At 36.6% G+C, this 19741-nt stretch overlaps 1 protein-coding gene across 3 annotated transcripts in view; it reads right to left on the minus strand.

Annotated features, from left to right (window-relative positions):
- Window positions 1–1861: 1861 nt before the first annotated feature.
- The window catches only part of smarca2 (SWI/SNF related BAF chromatin remodeling complex subunit ATPase 2), a 49077-nt gene continuing 31197 nt past the window's right edge, over window positions 1862–19741 (minus strand). For all 3 annotated transcript variants that reach the window (XM_006627125.3, XM_015339984.2, XM_069187019.1), the window contains 8 exons: window positions 18710–18787; window positions 17962–18180; window positions 10007–10224; window positions 7345–7450; window positions 5818–5919; window positions 5384–5513; window positions 5013–5149; window positions 1862–3167 (listed from right to left, as the gene is read on the minus strand). In XM_006627125.3, the coding sequence (XP_006627188.1) occupies window positions 3129–3167; window positions 5013–5149; window positions 5384–5513; window positions 5818–5919; window positions 7345–7450; window positions 10007–10224; window positions 17962–18180; window positions 18710–18787 (1029 nt within the window). In that variant the 3' untranslated portion in view covers window positions 1862–3128. The remainder of the gene's footprint in view (window positions 3168–5012; window positions 5150–5383; window positions 5514–5817; window positions 5920–7344; window positions 7451–10006; window positions 10225–17961; window positions 18181–18709; window positions 18788–19741) is intronic.

Below are 19741 nucleotides of genomic sequence, written 5' to 3' on the forward strand. Positions count from 1 at the left end.
GTTAAGGCTGATTCATAGCTCTTGGAAACCGGAAGTAATTCTTGACTGGGATCGTTTTCTGTATAAAATTTGCAAAATCTTCCCATTTTTCTAAGTTTTTGCTTGGGCTCTGGTTTATGTCCATGGTTAATTTGCACTAGGATAATGGATATACAGTATCTGGACTGTCAGCATTGTGTGTGACCTACAGTATGCTTCTAGAATAGGTTTCAGGCTCTTCTACCACGTTTTAATGAAGCATGTACTGTATGGTTGGTAGTAGTTTATTGATCTGACAATTTCTCACAGCTATGTGCTAAAAGTTTCTAGAGCATTAGTTCACATCCCATTTTCAATCCTAACTGCAGATCCTCAAAATTTCCATTCTCTGAGCCTTGTTCCATTGTTGAGCCTGAGGTGAGACACTAATATGTTTGATAACATCTGACATTTTAACTGCTGTTTTTTCATAGCCCAGCCTCTCTCATACAGGATTCATATACATGCATGTTTCCTGGAAATTTGCTTAAGCCAAGTGCTTCACTAACTCTGAAAGAACTTTAAGATATATTTTATACTTCTCACCAAAACTGGTTAATCCATTTATTGTTATCTTTTCTTCAATATGATTTTCTTATTCCACCTCCTCCTTTCATTCAGTGCAACATTTGTATGCACAAAATGAGGAATTCTATATTGAAACTTATAAAATAATAAACAGCAAAAAAACATGGAAGAATGTTCAGCGTATAATCAGGTTCTAAGGTGGATAAAAATATTTTTTTTTTTTTTGAATGAACCAAAGGCACCTATTGTTTTTTGAGAATGTGCCAAAATAGTTCTGAGCTAAAGAATTTGGAAGGATCATAAACTTTTGTCAGAATCCTTTTAAGTACTGCAGATTCAGTATTTTGACTTTTTTGTTATTCTTTTTTTCCAAACTTTATGTGATGTAACACAGTGAAACAAAGCTCTGTTCATAATAGGAAACACCTGGTCCTTTCAGATATGCTTAATTTTGATGAGTTCTCAAAGAATTCTTTCAAAATGGCTCAAAATCTAAGGATTCAATTGCTGGCAAAATCTGGTGGTGATAGCTGCTGCACACAAAAGGAATGCTAAAGCAACAGAGGAATAGCAGAGATTGCACTGGCACCTGACTAGCTCCAGCTGACATATCTGGCTCTCAGACAAGGATTAACTTCCAATTTATCTCTATCTTCAGTGGCTTAATGCTATCTAAACAGCTAGAAACTTCAAAGTGCAAGACAAACAGGGCAGAATATATGTGTACTTTTCTACAGAATCAGCTTGGTTTTGTTCTGTTTAAACTACTAGAATACAGAAAAGAAAAGGCGTTTTTGATCTCTGGGAACATAAGGTCTATTCCAGCAATGATGGGGATTTGATTTAGCGACCTCTTGTGGTTCATCTCGTTTATAGCACCTGTGAAAAAATGAGCACATTTTTCTTAAAGAAAACTACTTATAACTGTAGACTAGAATAAAGAGCACATTTATATACAAAATAGCTAAACACCTGAATATTCCAAGCGCAGTGGCAAAACCTTTGATCCTCTTTGAAATTCTGAAATTCTGACATGTTATCCAATGCAGACAATAACCAAAACAGAAGTGGTGAATATTCACCAAACCTTTCGATTTAGAATATCTAAGTAGCAGGCAAGTAAGTCGGCAATGCCTTTTCTTCAGTTTCCAGGATGATTTTCAAACCTTCAACACAAATTCTAAGTACCATCAGTGTTACAGAACTCTAAAACATAGTCTGTTCATATAATATTAAACATGAATTGTTTAATATATTAAAATCAAATTACAATGAAATAAGACTGCTTTTTAAAAACAAAATATGGAGACATAAACCACCAAAATTGCGTATGTTTATTTGCCTTGGGCTATGAGTTACAACCAAAGACTGTGCAAAGAAAGCAAAGATTAAGTACACTTCAGGAAAAGGATAACTAACACTGCACACTGAAAGGTTTGTTTGAAAAGAAAGGTTTCACTTTAGATTACACATGAAATAGGAAGCACCACAAGAATACTACTCAAACACTTGGGGACAAAAGGAGATAATTATCACTTGCATTAAGAATTTGTTACCCCAAAAAGGAAAAACAAGTTGCTAAGATCAAATAAGCGCAAAGCAAATTTAAGATGGAGGCAAATATTGTAAAGTTTTCAAACATTTAACAAAATCTTTCTTAATAAGAGTATAAAAATATCAATAGCTGCATGGTCATCAAAGTACATATCCACTGCTGGCCATTATATGTTTTTAATACACTGCCTTTCTCACCTGCACTGAAAAAAATCAAATGTTTTTGCTGTCTTACTCATAGAGAAACAGTTCTTGGGTAGCAAAATTTGCTTTCAGCTGCAATCTGAGACCTTGTTTTTGCATTTCACTGACACTAAGTTCAGTTTTACTAAAATTGGATGACAAACTTCACCAGCACAAAATAGTCTTTTTACCTTTGGGAGTCCTTGGCTGCATAGGGCTGTTTGTTGCTGAATAACTAAAAATTCGTTACTGAATAACCACACAGCATGGAAAGGTTTCTCAGCTACTGAAGCCTGGGTGATAAATGTAACTTAGCTTTATCCATTGTGGTATTTTATAATAACCCTAGCTGAAATATAAAAAGGACCATTGCCATATATCATGGTTAAGCGTTCTGTTCATTAGGACCACAAGCAGTTCAGAAACACATGTCATCACCTAATACTTTCCTATCAATCAGTGTATTACTTTTTTAGACAATTTTAGTAACAAATCTTTTTTCAACAAACTTATTTTTTGGACTTAGTTTAGTCAATCTTTTTTTTCATAAAATAATATATACAAGCATAACCTTATATTTCTGTCCCCATGCTTGAACATGGGAAACATGCAGAAGGTGCACAGTTAAGAAACAATTGCCTCACAGGCCAAGTTGGTCACTAAAACTATTACATTGGATTCGACAAAAAGAAGAAAACAGACTGTGTGTATATCTACCCAAGACATAGACTTTACGCTGATAAATCCAGAAGGGTAGGGGTCCATAAGTAAATATATCTACCACAGATCAAATGAAAACCTTCAGAACAGAAAGAGAATACAAGGCAGATCAGCTTTCCCCTTGATCATTCATCATCGCTCGCGCCACTTCCTTCTGACTGATCCTGTAAAGAGAGACAAAGCACACAAACCTTCAAATTAATGCCTTATATAGCTACAGCAGCTTAGACACTTACCAATATTACAAACTAGTAAGAATGTTTTTTGTGATTCGGCTCATTGGTCAAGGCAGAGCTGACTGAGTGAGTCTGATTTCAGAGTAAATGATTCAATGTAAGGCCAGCAGCCATATCACCCTGCAGCTCTCAAATGGCTACCTGTCTGTGTGGGTCTTAATATACTGGTATAGTGGCGGGGACACTATACTGTAGCGGGTGCCGTCTTTTGGATGAGACATTAAACCGAGGTCCTGACTCTCATTGGTCATTAAACATCCCCAGGCATTTCTTTATAAGAGTAGGAAGTTATCCCAGTGTCTGGGCCAAATCTCCCCCCTTGGCCTTTACCGTGGCCTCCAAATTGTCCCCATGTATGACTGGCTTGCACTTGCCCGACGATGGACTGGCACCCCGTCCAGGGTGTACCCTGCCTTGCTCTCGTTGCTAGCTTGGTAGGCTCTGGCTTCCCGAGACACCATATGGTATAAAACGGTTTGGTAAATGACATGACATGATTCGATGTAGGCTCCCTCACATTTTGAATTTCAAGGCATATAAATTACATCATAATATGACGAAATCAACTTTTGTTCAGGCAAGAGTCTGCTGTTTACTAGGTGTGAATAAAGAAGCAAAAAAACTTTGATCTGTTCCTTTCAGGATGGTTTACAGTGAATATTGTAAATATTATTATACCAATCAAAGGAAGAAATCAGAAATTTTACCTCCCTCCACAACATCTAACAAGGAAGTAAATATTATAGACCTTCATTACATTAATTCTGTTTCTCCTTTATCTGCAAAATGGGATGTTACTGAGGGGAGCCTATCTGTATTGGTTCCTAACAATGTGGGAAGGTTATGCTACAGAGAGAAGAGAGAATCTCTTCTGAATGCAAGATAACAATATTAAAACAATATTGAAAGTGTATAAAACCTAAACATTCAATGAGAAATTTTTACTTTCATGTCAGATACATTTTTCAGCAATTCTAATATCCTGCTGGTACAACTATTGTCTGTCCATCGCTCTGTCAATCTGTCCTTACAAGTAAGGAAGTCTATTTACAATATTAATATATATATATAATATGAAAAATGTAAAGCAAATTGGTCAAAGCGCACAAGATTTCTAAGAACAAAAAGCAAGCACTATTTATATTTCTGGAATAATGATTTAAAGAAATTACACAGAAAAGAAATGTGTGATGGGACCATGATGACATTCTGTGAAAGGTTAATTCCACAGCATGTATTTGCAATATTTGAATTAGCAAAAAAGTTTCTATTGTGGGATAGTGTGTCACTTACTTTTCACTTTGGAACTGCAGCATTTAAAGACAAAAAAATAGATTTTTATAATAGCTGAAGAAAAAGAGGAACTACAAAAAATCTACCTTCAGGTAATAACGTGAGAAAACTAGCTGTTGATTAAGGTTTACATTATATCCTAAACAATTAAACTCTATGACAATGATTCATAATTAGTCTTGCAAACCATATACCTTAGACCAACAATATACAATAATCACAATGTTTTGAAATCTATGGTTGAAGAAAACAGTATAAAGTATTTTTCATAATTCGAGCTTCTTCAATTTCATCTGTTGAAAGCAAATTAAAAAAAAGAAAGCAAATAAAAAGTTATTTCTCATCACAGAGGAGCCATATTAGCCTGGATAAGACTTTATCTAAATGTTTTAGATAAACCTTGCTTTAAAAAGGTGGTATGAGTGGCTCGCTCATCTAGATGCTTAATGCCAGAAAGCCCATATCACTCCTTCCTCTTACATGATCTTCCTGTTCGTCTTCGCTGTCATCATCGCTTACGATGGGCTTAGGTTTGCCTCGGCTTTGTCGCTTTTTGCCCTTGTCATGCCTCTTTTCATCCTTTTTACCAAGCTTGATTTTTACTTTTACCGATTTTGCTGAAAAGTAAAACAAAAACTATAAGTTTCTAACAGAGGAAAGGTAAAAAAGATTTTTGAATAAATTGCTTGTGATCCCTTGTTCAACAGGTCTGTAAAATGACTGACAATCTTTTTAATGGGACTGAGATGGAATTTCACACAATTCTTCCATCTTTAAATTAGAAAAACACAGCTCAGAAAAAAAGATCACTTTAGATTTAGGTAATGTTAAAAAGGTACTTATGAACTTACACTCTGATTCAGATTCCTCATCTTCCTCTTCATCATCATCACCACTTTCATCTTCGCTCTCATCCTCTTTAGCTATTTTTTGCCTGGCACTCTTAAAGACTGACTGAAGAACTATGGAGTCCTCATAGATCTATGGGCACAACATAATCTCTCAGCATGACTGAAACAGGATACATTTCTGCTTTCATACCTTTGCTCATTTACAGTTTCAAAGTGTAATGCATGTTTTTTTGGTCAAATGCCTTTTTTTGGAAACAATGCAGGAGTCAGTGATTTATAGACAGAAAGACACACATAATAAAAGCGGTAAAAAAACTACCTCATTTCAGATAAAAGTTTAATATTCGGGTCATTAACACTTAAAGTAAAATTTCAATTTACAGTAAGTGTCATTTAAGTTTCAACTACAACATCAACCACTAAGGCGCACATACCTGAGATCCTTCCAAGTTGAAAGTCTGTGCATTGTGACACAGTAGCATAACATCCTTCTCCAGATCTCCTATGCTCCTGTACTTATGGTTACGGACTCTTTCCTGAAAGGAATCATTTAAAGTGAATGTCAGATCCCAGATGCAATGGATGATTTTGTGAATATTACTTAAAACAATGGATGGAAAAGGGTACTATGGATTCCAATACTCATTTTCTGCACTTTTGATGGCTCTTAGTATATTATATACAGAATGTTTTGTGGGGTGGACTAGTGTTATGGTGGGAATATGGGGCAGGAAAAACTAAGAAAAAATAAACAATGACAGAACACAAGGATGGTCCACATGACCTCTTTATCAAACATATCACTTGCGAACCATTCACCATTCACTAAAATTTAAAATAAATATAACAACAGTGGAGAAAAAGGGTCATACTTCACAACATCTGGAAGAACAAAGCATAAAATTACTTCTAAACCGAATTTAAATTTCTCGGTTTTACAGATTGGAACCTGTAATTGGCATTAGGGTTTTACTATTATAGGATAATACCTGGATGGAAGACCTCCTGGGAAAAACTATGGTTGCTGCTGGAAGAGGTTTAAGTGAGGCCAGCAGGGGGCGCTCACCCTGCGGTCCATGTGGGTCCTAATGCCCCAGTATAGTGATGGGGACACTATACTGTAAACAGGCGCTGTCCTTCGGATGAGACGTAAAACCGAGGTCCTGACTCTCTGCGGTCATTAAAAATCTCAGGGCGTTTCTCGAAAAGAGTAGGGGTGTAACCCTGGCGTCCTGGCCAAATTTCCCATTGGCCCTTACCAATCATGGCCTCCTAATAATCCCCCTCTATGAATTGGCTACATTACTCCCCACTAATAGCTGATGTGTGGTGAGCGTTCTGGCGCACTATGGCTGCCGTCGCATCATCCAGGTGGATGCTGCACATTGGTGGTGGTGGAGGGGAGTCCCCATTACCTGTAAAGCGCTTTGAGTGGAGTGTCCAGAAAAGCGCTATATAAGTATAAGCAATTATTAATTAATTATTATTATTATAGGATAAACTTGTAGATAGAAATAATATTTTGCACTTGGCTCCATTCAGATCTTTATTTTTAAATTTTAAGGTTATTTTTATTATAGACCTACCAGGTTTGGAACAGCCAATGTGCATTTTTTTCATCTTGGTTAAGGGTTATGAACTGCTCACAAGGGGGAATGAGGAACCAAAGGCAGACTCCTCCATCCCGCAAACTTCACACCACTAATCTTTTAACAGGTTATCTGTGACAGGCATCACAGCCTCATATAGGAGCTTCAGTGTTGGCTGCAGGAGAGGCATGTTTCTCACCAACAGTATTGTAAGAATGCAAGAGAGCCCTGACCGACTAATGCTAACCCTCCTCATTGCGTTTACTCAGATATTTATTCGGATATTTTCTACGAAAATGTGGAATATTAATATTTAATTTCAAAGGTTGGTACACTCCAATTTACTTTACTGACTTGAGTTTGTCATCCTACCTTTATCTTCCTGAAGTCAACAGGTTTTCTGATTAACTCGTAATACTCAGGGAGCTCTTTTCTGGATGGCAGCTGAATAAAAACCTCACTGAGCTGTCGGCCAGATCTAAAATGATAAACGAGAAGAATAAATAATATTACATAGAATATTAATAACAAGCACCTGTACCTGCTTTACGTTAGTATTGTAGGAGTACTGTTAATAACATCAGGAGGAAACTGGTGCTTGGACAGTAAAGTTCCAAATTTCACTCACACTCAGAATAGCAAGTGGGTATAAAACTGTAGTGTATCACACAGGTAAAGCTTTACAATAAGCACCTTTTTCAAAAAAGTCATTTTTGAAAAATTACTTGCAAAAAGTATAGAATTCTATACCTTTGATGAATTCTCTGACATCACTACACAATAAATGAACATCTGTTCTGCTTGCATCTCTTGGTACAAAAGGAAGATGTAGTTTTTTGCCTCTTCTATTTATTTTAAACTTTGCATTAAAAAGTTATAATTCATCCCTATATAATTGACTTTGCAATTCATATCTATTATATTTTTTTTTTCCATTTTGTGATACATGACCCATGTGTAGTCTGTCATTAAATAAAGCAATACAGGAGTGCTGAATCAGCATTTTTCAGATTGTTAATGCTTCTTAATGTCATTAGAATTATTAGATGATATAATTGAAGCTATATATTTTGTGGTGTTACAGTATGTGGTTTGGCGGGGTTGCCGTGGCTGATGAGCTTCAGCTGTGGGATTTTAAGGGCAAGTCAAACACTTTCCTAAATAGATACCAAGCAGGACCTCAGTCCTGAACTAACTGCAGGCAAGAGGGGATGCATGAGATCAAGTCTCCTGTACGCGAAAGCTCGACAATGAGAGTGGCCGGCCCGAAGCTACAGGTATGAGACTTCATACTTGAAACTCTGATAAGGGACATAGAGAGGGAGTGACAGTTCAGAAGGAAACCGGGTATATCTGTGGAGAAGAACATTAAAAGATACCTGGGAGGGACCAGGAAAAGCAACAGCCTCAGAAGAGGAGACAGTGTGATTGTGAAAGAGACTGTTTAGCATGAGTAGGAAACAAGGCTGCCTGCGAGTCTGTGGGAATTTATGCAAGCTTGGTAAGTTAGTGTGTGCAAGCCAGAGTTTGAAGTGCAGTAGAGGGACCCTTCCCCTCATGATATGATGTATTGGGGAGAGCAGAGTCTGATGCTACACAGTGCGCTGCAGAGACACAGTGGGCATGAGTGCGAGGTGCATCAGGAGCTGTGTGTGTGTGAGAAGCGCAGTGGTGGCTAGGCACAAGAGAAGATGCGCTGCTAGCTGCGGAAATGCCTGATACACGAGAGAGAGGTGTCAGGGAGATTGTATGTGGATTTTAAATAAGGAAAGCGTGTTGAGCCTTGGCACATGCTGAGGTACAGCAGAAACTCGAGTTGTTAGGGACTGTGTGAATGTGAGACCCAGTGTGGAGGTGTCAGGGGGACGTCAGCGAATGGATGGTTCCTTGGCAGTCCCAGAGGTGACTGGGTGGGGTGGGTGTAGCCCTTGTGAAGAACGTAACAGCGGAGGAGCAGGGGGCTCCTAGGGAGAGAAAGTGTCATCAGTGTTGAGTGTGAAACTCATTGAGCCTGGGAATTCGCAAGTGAACGGCTGTGAACGACGATGTGAAGGACCCCCAGAGGACAGTGGCGTGAGTGAGGTGGAGATTCTGGGTCTGAGAGTCTGCAAGCTGGAAACCCAGAGATCTCTAAATATAACTCTTGGAGCACAGTGCATACAGAGCGAAAGAGTTTCCCAGCAAGTTGAGAAGGGCGTGTCTGGAGTAAAGGAAACGCCTGTTTGTGCCCCACTGGTGGCCACTACCCCTGTGGCGTCACAATATATAATTGTATCTTGTGATCCTTTCTTATTTAGGATATCTGGCCTGATCAATCTTGACTTAGCACAGAAATATTTTCTGATTGTATCATAAACAATATTTTTATGAACAAATGACACATCAAAAGTTTCAGTTAAATATTTCAAGTAGCTCAGAATCTACTTCTTTACTTGTTTCAACCTCATGCAAACCACTATGAATATGAAGTGCCCTATGATGCCTCTCGCTTAGGTTTGCTGGGTTACTTATCTTGGGCTTGGAGTAGCCTTTATTAAGATTAATTTTTCTGACAATATCCCATTAGCAGATTTCTAAAGGGCAAGTCTGTTCTAATGCTCTTCAAAATTAGGAAGATCTAATGGCAAAATTAGGAAGACAGTGGCAAACTGCCAAATACATTGTAGTTCACACAGACAGTGTCAGTGTCAGCTGCGTCTTCATTTTCTCCATGGTGGATGCTTCTCTGCTTCATCCTCTGTATTGTCTATGACATAACTAGACAAATCAAGAAATTCTCATAGCTCTGATAAACCACAGACTAACTTTTAAAGTGGAAGGAAAACCATTCAAGAGAAATAAAGTGCTGATCTGGTGATACCATTAACCAGATCGTAATTGTAAATAGAGTGCACATAAGCACCGCTACACTGAAGTATTCAGTTTGCATTTTTCTACTGTTATGCAGAAGCACGCTGGAAGACGATTTGTGTTTTACACCCTGCCCAGGTACCATTCACTCAGCAATCCACAAAAAAGAATATTCCTCACTTACCCATCTTTGTAATTAATTACGGTATCAACAATAGCATTCATCTGCTTGGTCAGCTTGGGCGGGTTTGGAGAAAGCTTTTCTGCCGGTGGTCGGCCTCGCCTTTTCTTTGCCTTTTCCCCATCCTCCTTCCCAGATTCTTTGTCAACATGTCGTCTGCGCTTGCGTTTCTTGAGTCGGATTTCCTCTTCCATTTCTTCCAGGTTTCCGTCCTCAATGGCCTGTTCATTGAGAGAAGATTTCTGTTTTTTTTTGCATAAAACAGTTTAAAAGCCAACAAAGCAACAAGGACTACTTAAAGGAACATTTTACATCCCACCATCAAGGCACTGTTGAGGTTAAAAGACCAATTTTTGAAAACTATTATATTTATGATGTTATTTCGATTTAAGATATGAAAAACACGCTGTCAGCCTCCAGTAATATACTCTGACAAAATGTTAAATGTTTAAAGGAAGAGACCTTCTTCATCCACCAATGAAATGTAGTACCTACCTGTGCGATGTGTGGCAGCCATTATGTGGCAGTAGCCACACTAGATTAAAGTAAACATGCCTCTTCTTGTTTAAATATAACTATGATTAAGGGACTTGATTTCAGTTTTACTTCAGAGTTGTACTTACACGAAATTAAGATGTAAACAAATATGTTAGAACTTTAATCACAGTAGTGTGTAGCTTATGTAGTTCAAGGGTCACTGTTGTATACATTTCTTTAAACCCAGACTAATGGCAGATTTCTGTTGGGCAGAAGCAATTGAGCAAAAAGCTGCCATCAAGTCCTGAAACTGTAATTTGTGACTGATGGGTGGTTGGAGGTTTTAGTTTAATTCAGCCTTAATTGGTCTCTCAATTTCTCAGGTTCAATCAAAAATCTAAAACAAGCTGAATTAAACTTCTGGCAAGCAAAAGATGACAAACGTGTTACACCAGAAGAGGCCTGATGAATCAAGATACTGGTTTCTGCAATTCCTCTGTCGTCAACAGAAGACAAGAAATGGAGCTTATTTTGCTAAGTGGTGACATGAATGCAACAGTGTTGCAGCTGCTGGTTTTGTCTGCAAGTAATCGTTTTTTTATGCATGTCCTGTCAGAGGCAGATATGGCTTTCCTATGGCAATTGTGTTAGTAGGTAAAAAAAAAAGCAATGTAACAAACATTTACTTGAAACTTTTTTTTTCCTGAAATGAGCCACAACAGACCAGAAAATTTATTCGAAGGCTGTAGAAAACCCCATAACACTTTAAAGCAGATGTAGATTCATCCCTTTGTGTTTGCAGCATTTATCTATGACAGCAGAATTTTATGTTTTAGCGAATTCCAACATGGGCAGCAGCTACGTCCTGGGTTCAATTCTGGGTTTGCTCTAGGTTCTCTGGTTTCCTCCCACAATCCATAAACATAGTTGTCTAGGTTAACTGGTGTCTCGTTATTGTCTTTCACGTGTCCATGTGTGTGCCCTGAGATGGAATGGCATCCAGAGTGTATCATGCCTTTTGCCCACTGTCTGATGGATTATCCAGCTCACCCCAAGCCTGTATTGGGCTATGGTATTATTAAAATTGAAATGGATGGATCAATCTCAACATTATACCATTTTAAACATATTTTCAAACCTATACTGACTTATTATTTTTACTAATTTCTCTTAGTTTAAATAGGTAAGGTGTGGGTTAATGATTATCAAGGATCAGTACAGTAAAACACAATATAAGATCACATTAAGACCACAGAGAAAGAGAAGAAGAAACAAGAAGAGAAGCAGCGAGGAAAGAGGCTTTGACAGAGGCTTTCAACTCGTAAATTACTCTTTTAGAAGATAACATTTGCAGCATCAGACTGGAAAGCACTTCGTACAACATGCAAACCTATCAGGTGACCAGAGTGAGATATGTGTGGAAGAAGGTAGCCTAGTGTAATGTCACCAACATTAGATGCTGCCGAGAGGCTACTGTAGTTAAAAACAGCATAATTGTTGTGGTTTTGTTGGAAACAAGGGATGAATTCTCCAAAGCTCTGCATGTGTAACTTTATTATTGCATAATGTCTCAATTTCAGGTAGACAAACACTAATATGTACTGTGTGCTGTTTTCCTAGATTCCACAATTTGCCAGATAACATTATGAAGAGAAAATATGCATACTCTTTGGTAAGCAATACAAATTTTACAGAGAACTACAGAGGTAAGGGAATAAATGCTATACATGTATCCAACTATGAATTTCAAGGCAGTGTTTGTGGACTGTGACAGCATAATCTATTCACTGTGGTGTGTAAAACCTGAAAATCAAGCTGTATCCATTTTTTTACATAAAATTTAAAATGATGTACACATTCTATAAACTACAGTTATTGTATTCTAGTATTCACATCCTAAATTGATGTGAATATATTTACAGTTGTATGCTTTGCAGGTTTTTATGTTAGCATATCATTAATAAACAAAAAGAATAAATACAAGATTAGAAGTGTGTCTATAGTTACATATTTAGTTATATTGCAGTTACATGACTGCAAAAGGATAGAAAATAACAGCCTATCCATGTCATATAGTAAAGTTTAAATAACAAGGAAGAACTGTAGATATTGTAGCAATTCGCGTGAACAATTCCTATAAGAAAATGTTTGGTGACTCTTTCAGGGTAAAGTGTATAAAAGCCTAAAAAAGGAAGATCAGAAAACTAGAATTTTACAAAAAATAATGCACATCACGTACATATTAAAATTCTGCATTTCATTAAACTGACATTAAAATATTAAAATTTACTATGTAGCATGCAATTACTACAAAGCCAACACACACAAAACCTAACTGCAATTCTGAATATACTAGAGTAACACAAACTCATCTTAAACCACTATGACAATGAGTAGGGTATTTAAAGCTGGCTACAGTGCAAAACATTTAATACATATTTTATAATTGGAAAAAATTGCAAAAAAATTAAGAGGTCCCCAAAAAATCAGGATGCTAAATCTATTAAGTTTTAGTTTCAAATATATCCAGAATAAAGCAGGAAAAGTACATGCTCTTAATATGTGATGACAACTAAGACACTTTTTCTTGAGTTCATTTTTCCAAATGGTAGAATGGAATGAATAGCAAAATCTTGACACCTTTCATAAAGAAACAGAATAGAAAAGTCTCAGGAACTATGCACTGGCCAAAATCCTTCAGCAAAGTATTTGAGCTTCATTTCATTCTTTACTTCACACAGCCGAATGACATTCCTAGTGCTTCCCATATCCTGTCACTAGACATGATTAGATTAGTCTTTTAAAATTCTTTACACTATGGTGAAAAATACTGTCATGCTAGCGGTGACTGTTACACACATAAAGACAGCGGAATAATGTCATAACCATGTGTAATTTTAAAATTGAAGGTAACGCACTATAAAAGAAATGCATCTGCTACCGGCAGGCAACTCAGGGAAAAAAAAAAGATCACCAGTTAGGCTGTAGCTCCAGAGCCTGAGCAGCGATCTATTGATGTTAGAATCCAGCGAACAAACACAGGTCCTCAGGGAATCCATGGAACTGGGCCTTATAATCAACAGCAAATCTCTATCACAATCCTCCTGAATGCAGATAACCGTTTTAAACAGAACAGTCAAAAAAATAAGTGAGTATAACAAAACCTGCATAAATATTCAGTGACTACGGTAGGTTGCCTGCTACATGCTACAGAGCAGCATGTAAGAGAACTGCAGCTCTTCAGATAAATCCAGAGGACAAAACATAACCTGTAAAACAACAACTGCTGCATGCATATTGTCTTGTTTCATTTTAATACCGTTTCACAAGCACTACGCTGCCTCTGCTGTGAAAGCTGTTTTTTTTTCCCTGCTGCACACCTACACATGCCTGTGATGTAGCCCTGCTGAATCTTGTAGACGACAATAAAGAAGGATATTTACCTTATTGCAATCAGCAGGCCGGCTATCAGAAACCACAGTTAGAGGGGATAAAATTAACAACCCGGCAAAGCAGCGTGCAGCTAGTCTCTTCATCAGCTGATCAGTAAAAAAGAGAGCTGGGGGAATGCTATGTTTTCATATACAAGTAATTTTATTTTTCTTTCTGAAAATTTAACACTGAATGGATTGTGGTCTCCAGTTCTGCTGTTTCATTCTTCCTAGTGCAAGGCCTGAAGCCTTCCTCCGTATGCTTGTTTTAACATTGCCTATTACTTACCAGTTTTTTTTACTCCCTGTTTAAGCCATCAGATTTTCACTTAAAGGCTGTTTCGTTTTGCATACTTTATAATATACTGATGTGTATGTTGTGATACTGGCTTCTAAGGACTGCAATATTTCATGCATACACAAAGACTTTCAACTCACCGATTTTCTATATTTTATCTGCTTCATCTTTTAATGATTTTATGTGTTTAAAAAACCGAAAACGTAAACTGTCCTTAAAAAACATTTCATATTGAAATTGAAAATTTCATTTTTTTTAATGCTGCACTGTTTTATACATAAAAAATTACAGCTTCTGAAAAGTAAATATAGATGGCATGGCCTTTATTTCACATAAAATGCTTTTTCCTCAATAATGTCAGTGTATGTAAGATATTCCATCCAAATGAAGTGGAGCATACTATGATTTTAGCAGTCACGCAAAATTGTTGGACAATGAAATACATTTTATATTTTAACACATTTTAAAGAATGTAACAGGACTTACAGAACAAAAAAATAGCATACTGTCTGTATTTTGCAGAGTTTAAATATATTAAAACACTAGTCAAATGTACTAATTTGGTCCAGCCCAGAGCAGTTAATAAGAAACCTTTCAAAACATGCTTACATTATAATAATACCTGCATTTATAAAGCATTTTTCATTTAAATGAATCCTGAAATGCTTGATGTATACAAAACTAGCACAAAACACATTTCCAGTTTGTGATAAAAAGGGCTCTGACTCACCTGTGGCAGCTCATCACAAGTCTAATGAAGAACAAGCATACAAATTTGCTACACATTATACATTCTTCCTTTCTCACAAAGGCTCTCTCATCTCTGACTGTACTTACATGCAATAAAAATGCATTCCAATTCATACATTTTTAATATTGGAGCAATAAACAAAGGCTGAACTTTGCGTCTTCATTTTGAAATGTGGCAAGTATGAACATATACTTATCCGTTAGCTTTGATTATTTTCAATACACTCAATCTCTCGCTAACAGCCAACTAGTTTTCTGCTTTTTGAAGAATCATAAAATCATATTCACTATAGTGCTGAGCCTGCAAACAGTGATTGTTACACTTGGGACTGATTCTTTCCTCTTACGCAGATATGTTCTTAACACCATATTGACAAGATTTATTTTTGACAAGTTTGATAAAGCTGTTATTTAATAAGAAGAAATTACTAAAAAAACGGAGAATGGTGTTACTATGAAAACATCTACTGCAACATGCGTAAGAGTTAAACCAAAGCAACACTTTTCAAACAGATAGTGTTAAGTTTTTCCAACTGGCAATCATTTGACCAGAATGCATTTGATGAATCTTCTCTCTCTTCATTGTCTTGCTTTCCTATCTCTGATACGCTGAATGACAAGGTTCAAACCTTTAATAGCTCTCTTTTAACTGCTCTTGATACCAAGCATATCAATGCATCTAAACCAAACATGTCTCTGAACAACCTAAACAATCTTCATCCTATATCTAATTTGCCCTTTTTTGTGAAACTTTTAGAACGTGCTGTTACAACACATTCCAACAATAAACTCACTGCAAATAACCTCTTTCAACCCTTCCAATCTGGTTCAGACAATTAATTACACATCAGAGAGACTGTCCTCGTTAATGTTACTAATGATTATCTTGTGGCAGCTCATTCTGGTTCTCTATCCTATTTCTCCTAGACCTCAGTGCTGGACGCTGTTAATCATGACATTTTACTCTACCGTCTCTAAACTGTATTTGGGGTTTTCTGACATTACTCTTAAATGGTTCAACTTTTATTTTACTCATCACTGACACTTTGTTTCTCTTGGGGATTTTAGTTATGATGGTTTGTTTATTAAGTCTGGTGTTCTCAAAGACTCGATACTGGGCCCCCTGCTATTTAGCATCTACTGTACATGTTCCCACTTGGTTATACATTAAAATCACATGGTCTAAACTATTATTTCTATGCTGAGGATTACTCAAATGTATATCCATATTATATTGCCCTGACACATAAAGGAGCTATCTCTGCACTCTCTAATGGTGTCTCTGATATAAAAACCTAGATGTTACAAAATTTTGTTCACTTAAACAGCAACAAGACTGAGGTCATACTACTCAGCACTTCCCTTTACCTTCATAAAGCCAACACAGTAACCCTAGCTGTGGATGGCACTCTGAATTTCAATCAAAATCAAAGAATTTAGGGATGATATTGAGGCTTGATGTTGGACCCTCATGTCAAAACATCATTCTTCCATTTCAGAAATATCGCCAGACTACATCCCATGTTGTTTTTCACTGTTTCAGAAAAGCTGGTCAACACATTTGTTTTTGTTTATTTCTAGAATTGATTACTGTAACACCCTGCTCATGGGAGTATCGTAATCCACACTGAACAAACTGACCAGACCGTGTGCAAGAGATCACATTATGCCTGTCTAGGAGTCATAAACAGTCATACACATGCACTGGATTCTTATCAGATATTGAGTAGACTTGAGACTGAATTCTCATGCTCACCTTTAAGGCTTTAAATCATATAAGTGCTTACACAGAACCATAATTTGTCCCACAAATACAATAACAAGAGGCTTGTCCCAGAATAACAAAGATAAGCAATGATAACACCTTATGGATAGCAATTGCCTTGTCAACATACATGACCACAAATTAATCCATCAAAATACTTTAAATATTATTTGATGAGTACATACGCATATAATTATACAGTCACAGAAAAAGGCCAAAGAAATTCACTAAAAGTTAAATTAAAGCTTTTAAATCTAATTATCACCATTAGATACACTGAGTATTTTTGTAAATCTAAGCATGATATTTCTACTTTAATGCAAAGGCATTGAATTGGTAAATCAAATTGATCATTTGTAATGATTAAGAAAAAGATGTTTAGCATTTTCAATTACTTTATAACTTTAACAATTATTCACTTTAGTTTGTAATTGACAGTAATAGTGGTACCGCTGATGCTTATATTGCTTCCAAAACTCTTTTGAGTTGTGTGGACATTTGTTTGCATTATCTGTACAAGTACACTGTGATAGTAGCAGAAATCTCTTAGAGAGCGGCTTATTTGAAAGCGGGCACTTTCAAAAAGTGAGCCGGGAAATAAAAATAAAATTCCTTCCAATTACTATAGGCTTCCACGGCTTGTATAAAACTATGAAAAAATCCTACACAACAGAAAACAATAAATACTTAGCTAGGACACTCCAGTACATTCCAGAAAAAGGGTAGAAACATGTATCATAATTCTGTAACTTTAGTCAAATGTGGTTGTAAAATTGCCAAGTTTTATTTGATCAACTTTGTCCTGGGAATGTGCGAAATCCCAATCTGCATCACTGTTCTGTCTACTGCATACAAGTACAGCCCTGTGACATACCTATTTCAATTCAGAGGGTGTGCTATGACACTTTACAGCACTAATCCACCATCTTTGTGAAAATTTAGTAATCAATTCACAAACAGACAAATCAGAATAGCAGGTTCACTGCAGCAAAAGCAGAATGACAAATATGCTACAGTTAAATATTTTTGTTGCTGCCAACAAGTAATAAAATGGTGAGACAAATGAACAAACTGATGGTTAATATCAGGTATCGCTGTTGATAGCTTTCTTCTGCCAAACGTTTCATTTTTGAGTTGTTGCCTCAGCACTGCATGATACTTTGTGTGGGTTAGCAGCACCAGCTGTTTTTAACAGTGCTCCAAGAGATGAAGAAATGAAGAGACGGATGTGACATACCCTCAGCCACTGCTTCTCGGTCAGGGCATCGCTGTAATCCACATCCCTGCGATGGCGAGAGCCGCGGCCAAAGATCTTCTCCTCCTCCTCCTCACAGGTCAGCCTCTCCACCTCCGCGTCGTCCTTAATGATCCAGGATGGCAGCTCATCTTCCTCCATCAGCCGGGGCCTCCGTTTCGGATTCCGCGCCTCTTCGCGGCGGCGATCCAGATCCATGCGCTGATGGGGATGAAACGTTTTGTTTAGAAAAAGATGGGCTGCATGACTTGGCCCTACAGTGCTCAACTCTTTCACATGGGAATGAACTCCGATGACTCATAATTGCTTTTAATGAATGATTAAAATGAATGGGCTTTTCGAGATTCAATTTGTTAAATGGCATTTTGTAATTGTTTTTATTTCCCGCGTTTCATCAAAAACATGTTCTGAGAACCATTATCGTCATGAAAAATATATTTTCTTTCTGTGACAATTATGTAAATTGTAAACAACTGAGTGAAGTAGCTATTTATTTTGCTTAAATGAATTTAAGACATTTCAAATCAGTGTTTGGTCAGCAAAGTACTATACAATCTTATTGTTTTAGGACCATGGTAAAAATGGTTTACAAATAAAAAGTCAGATTTTTATCACAGTTCAGAGACCGAGCTTATCCCACATAAAGGTTTTTAGACATGACCACTCAAATGTAATGCTGTATTTCTTAATATTACTTAGTCGAAAAATTGTTAAATGGTACATTTCTTACCATGAAGAGATCAAACTCTTCCTCATTTCGAGCAATCATCTGATTAAGGGTTTCATCATCAGGAACCTCATCCTCTTCCTGCCAGAATATAAAGATTCACCAAATATAAAACAGCAAACAGACTAAGACAGCAATTTATTTGCAATCATATTTTTCAAATGTTCAAAGTAAAAAAGTAGCTAGGGCAAAATCACGTCGTAACATACTAATTGTACACATTTTTCATGTGAACATTTTACCTCAGACCTTATATTATGTTTCTGTCTATTGTTTCATTTTTTCGCATACATTTTGTAGGTGTTACTAAACTTTATGGAATCTACAGGTTAGAAGCAAGGGTTTTGTATAGAAAATACAGCCTTATTTTTTCTCCAGTTTTTGATTTACTATTTCATTTTCCTAAGCATTCTTAAATTGAAAGAACCTTCCATAAGCTTATGTATGATCACTTGCATATTAAAATTAGACAATTAAATATTAATTGTTTCCTTTGCAAATTTCATCTACACTTCACAAGGCAAACCAATCCACATAGCATGTGTTACAGAATGATGAGAAAACAGGTTTCTAAACTACTAAAAGACTTTTCATCTACATTTTTCAAATCTTTAAATGCTTTAAATGCAAACAATATGGTATACTCAGTCTACAATGCTTTAAATGAGTGGGATGGCACAACTTTATAAGTGCCGTATATATATATTACATGGCACTAATATACAAGTGCAATTACAAGTGCTGGGTATATATTTTATCAACACCATGAATAATACTGTAGTATTACATTATAATACTGTAGTATTAAATCATGCATAGGTTTGAGACCAAACATGCATAGGCCATGCTACTGAATCTTCTTTGCCTGAAAAGTGCATTCCAATTTCAACCTGAAGATAACTATAGTAGAAAGAGGCAGCTCAGAAACAAATCATTCAAATTTTTGAAAGCACAGGCAAACTTTATTGCATCAATCACATTACATTTAGATGACTCAAAAAGACATTCTAACAAGCCACTTGACACTGTTTGCAA

This window comes from Lepisosteus oculatus, chromosome 3 (assembly GCF_040954835.1).
Source record: "Lepisosteus oculatus isolate fLepOcu1 chromosome 3, fLepOcu1.hap2, whole genome shotgun sequence".
Lineage (NCBI taxonomy): Eukaryota > Metazoa > Chordata > Actinopteri > Semionotiformes > Lepisosteidae > Lepisosteus > Lepisosteus oculatus.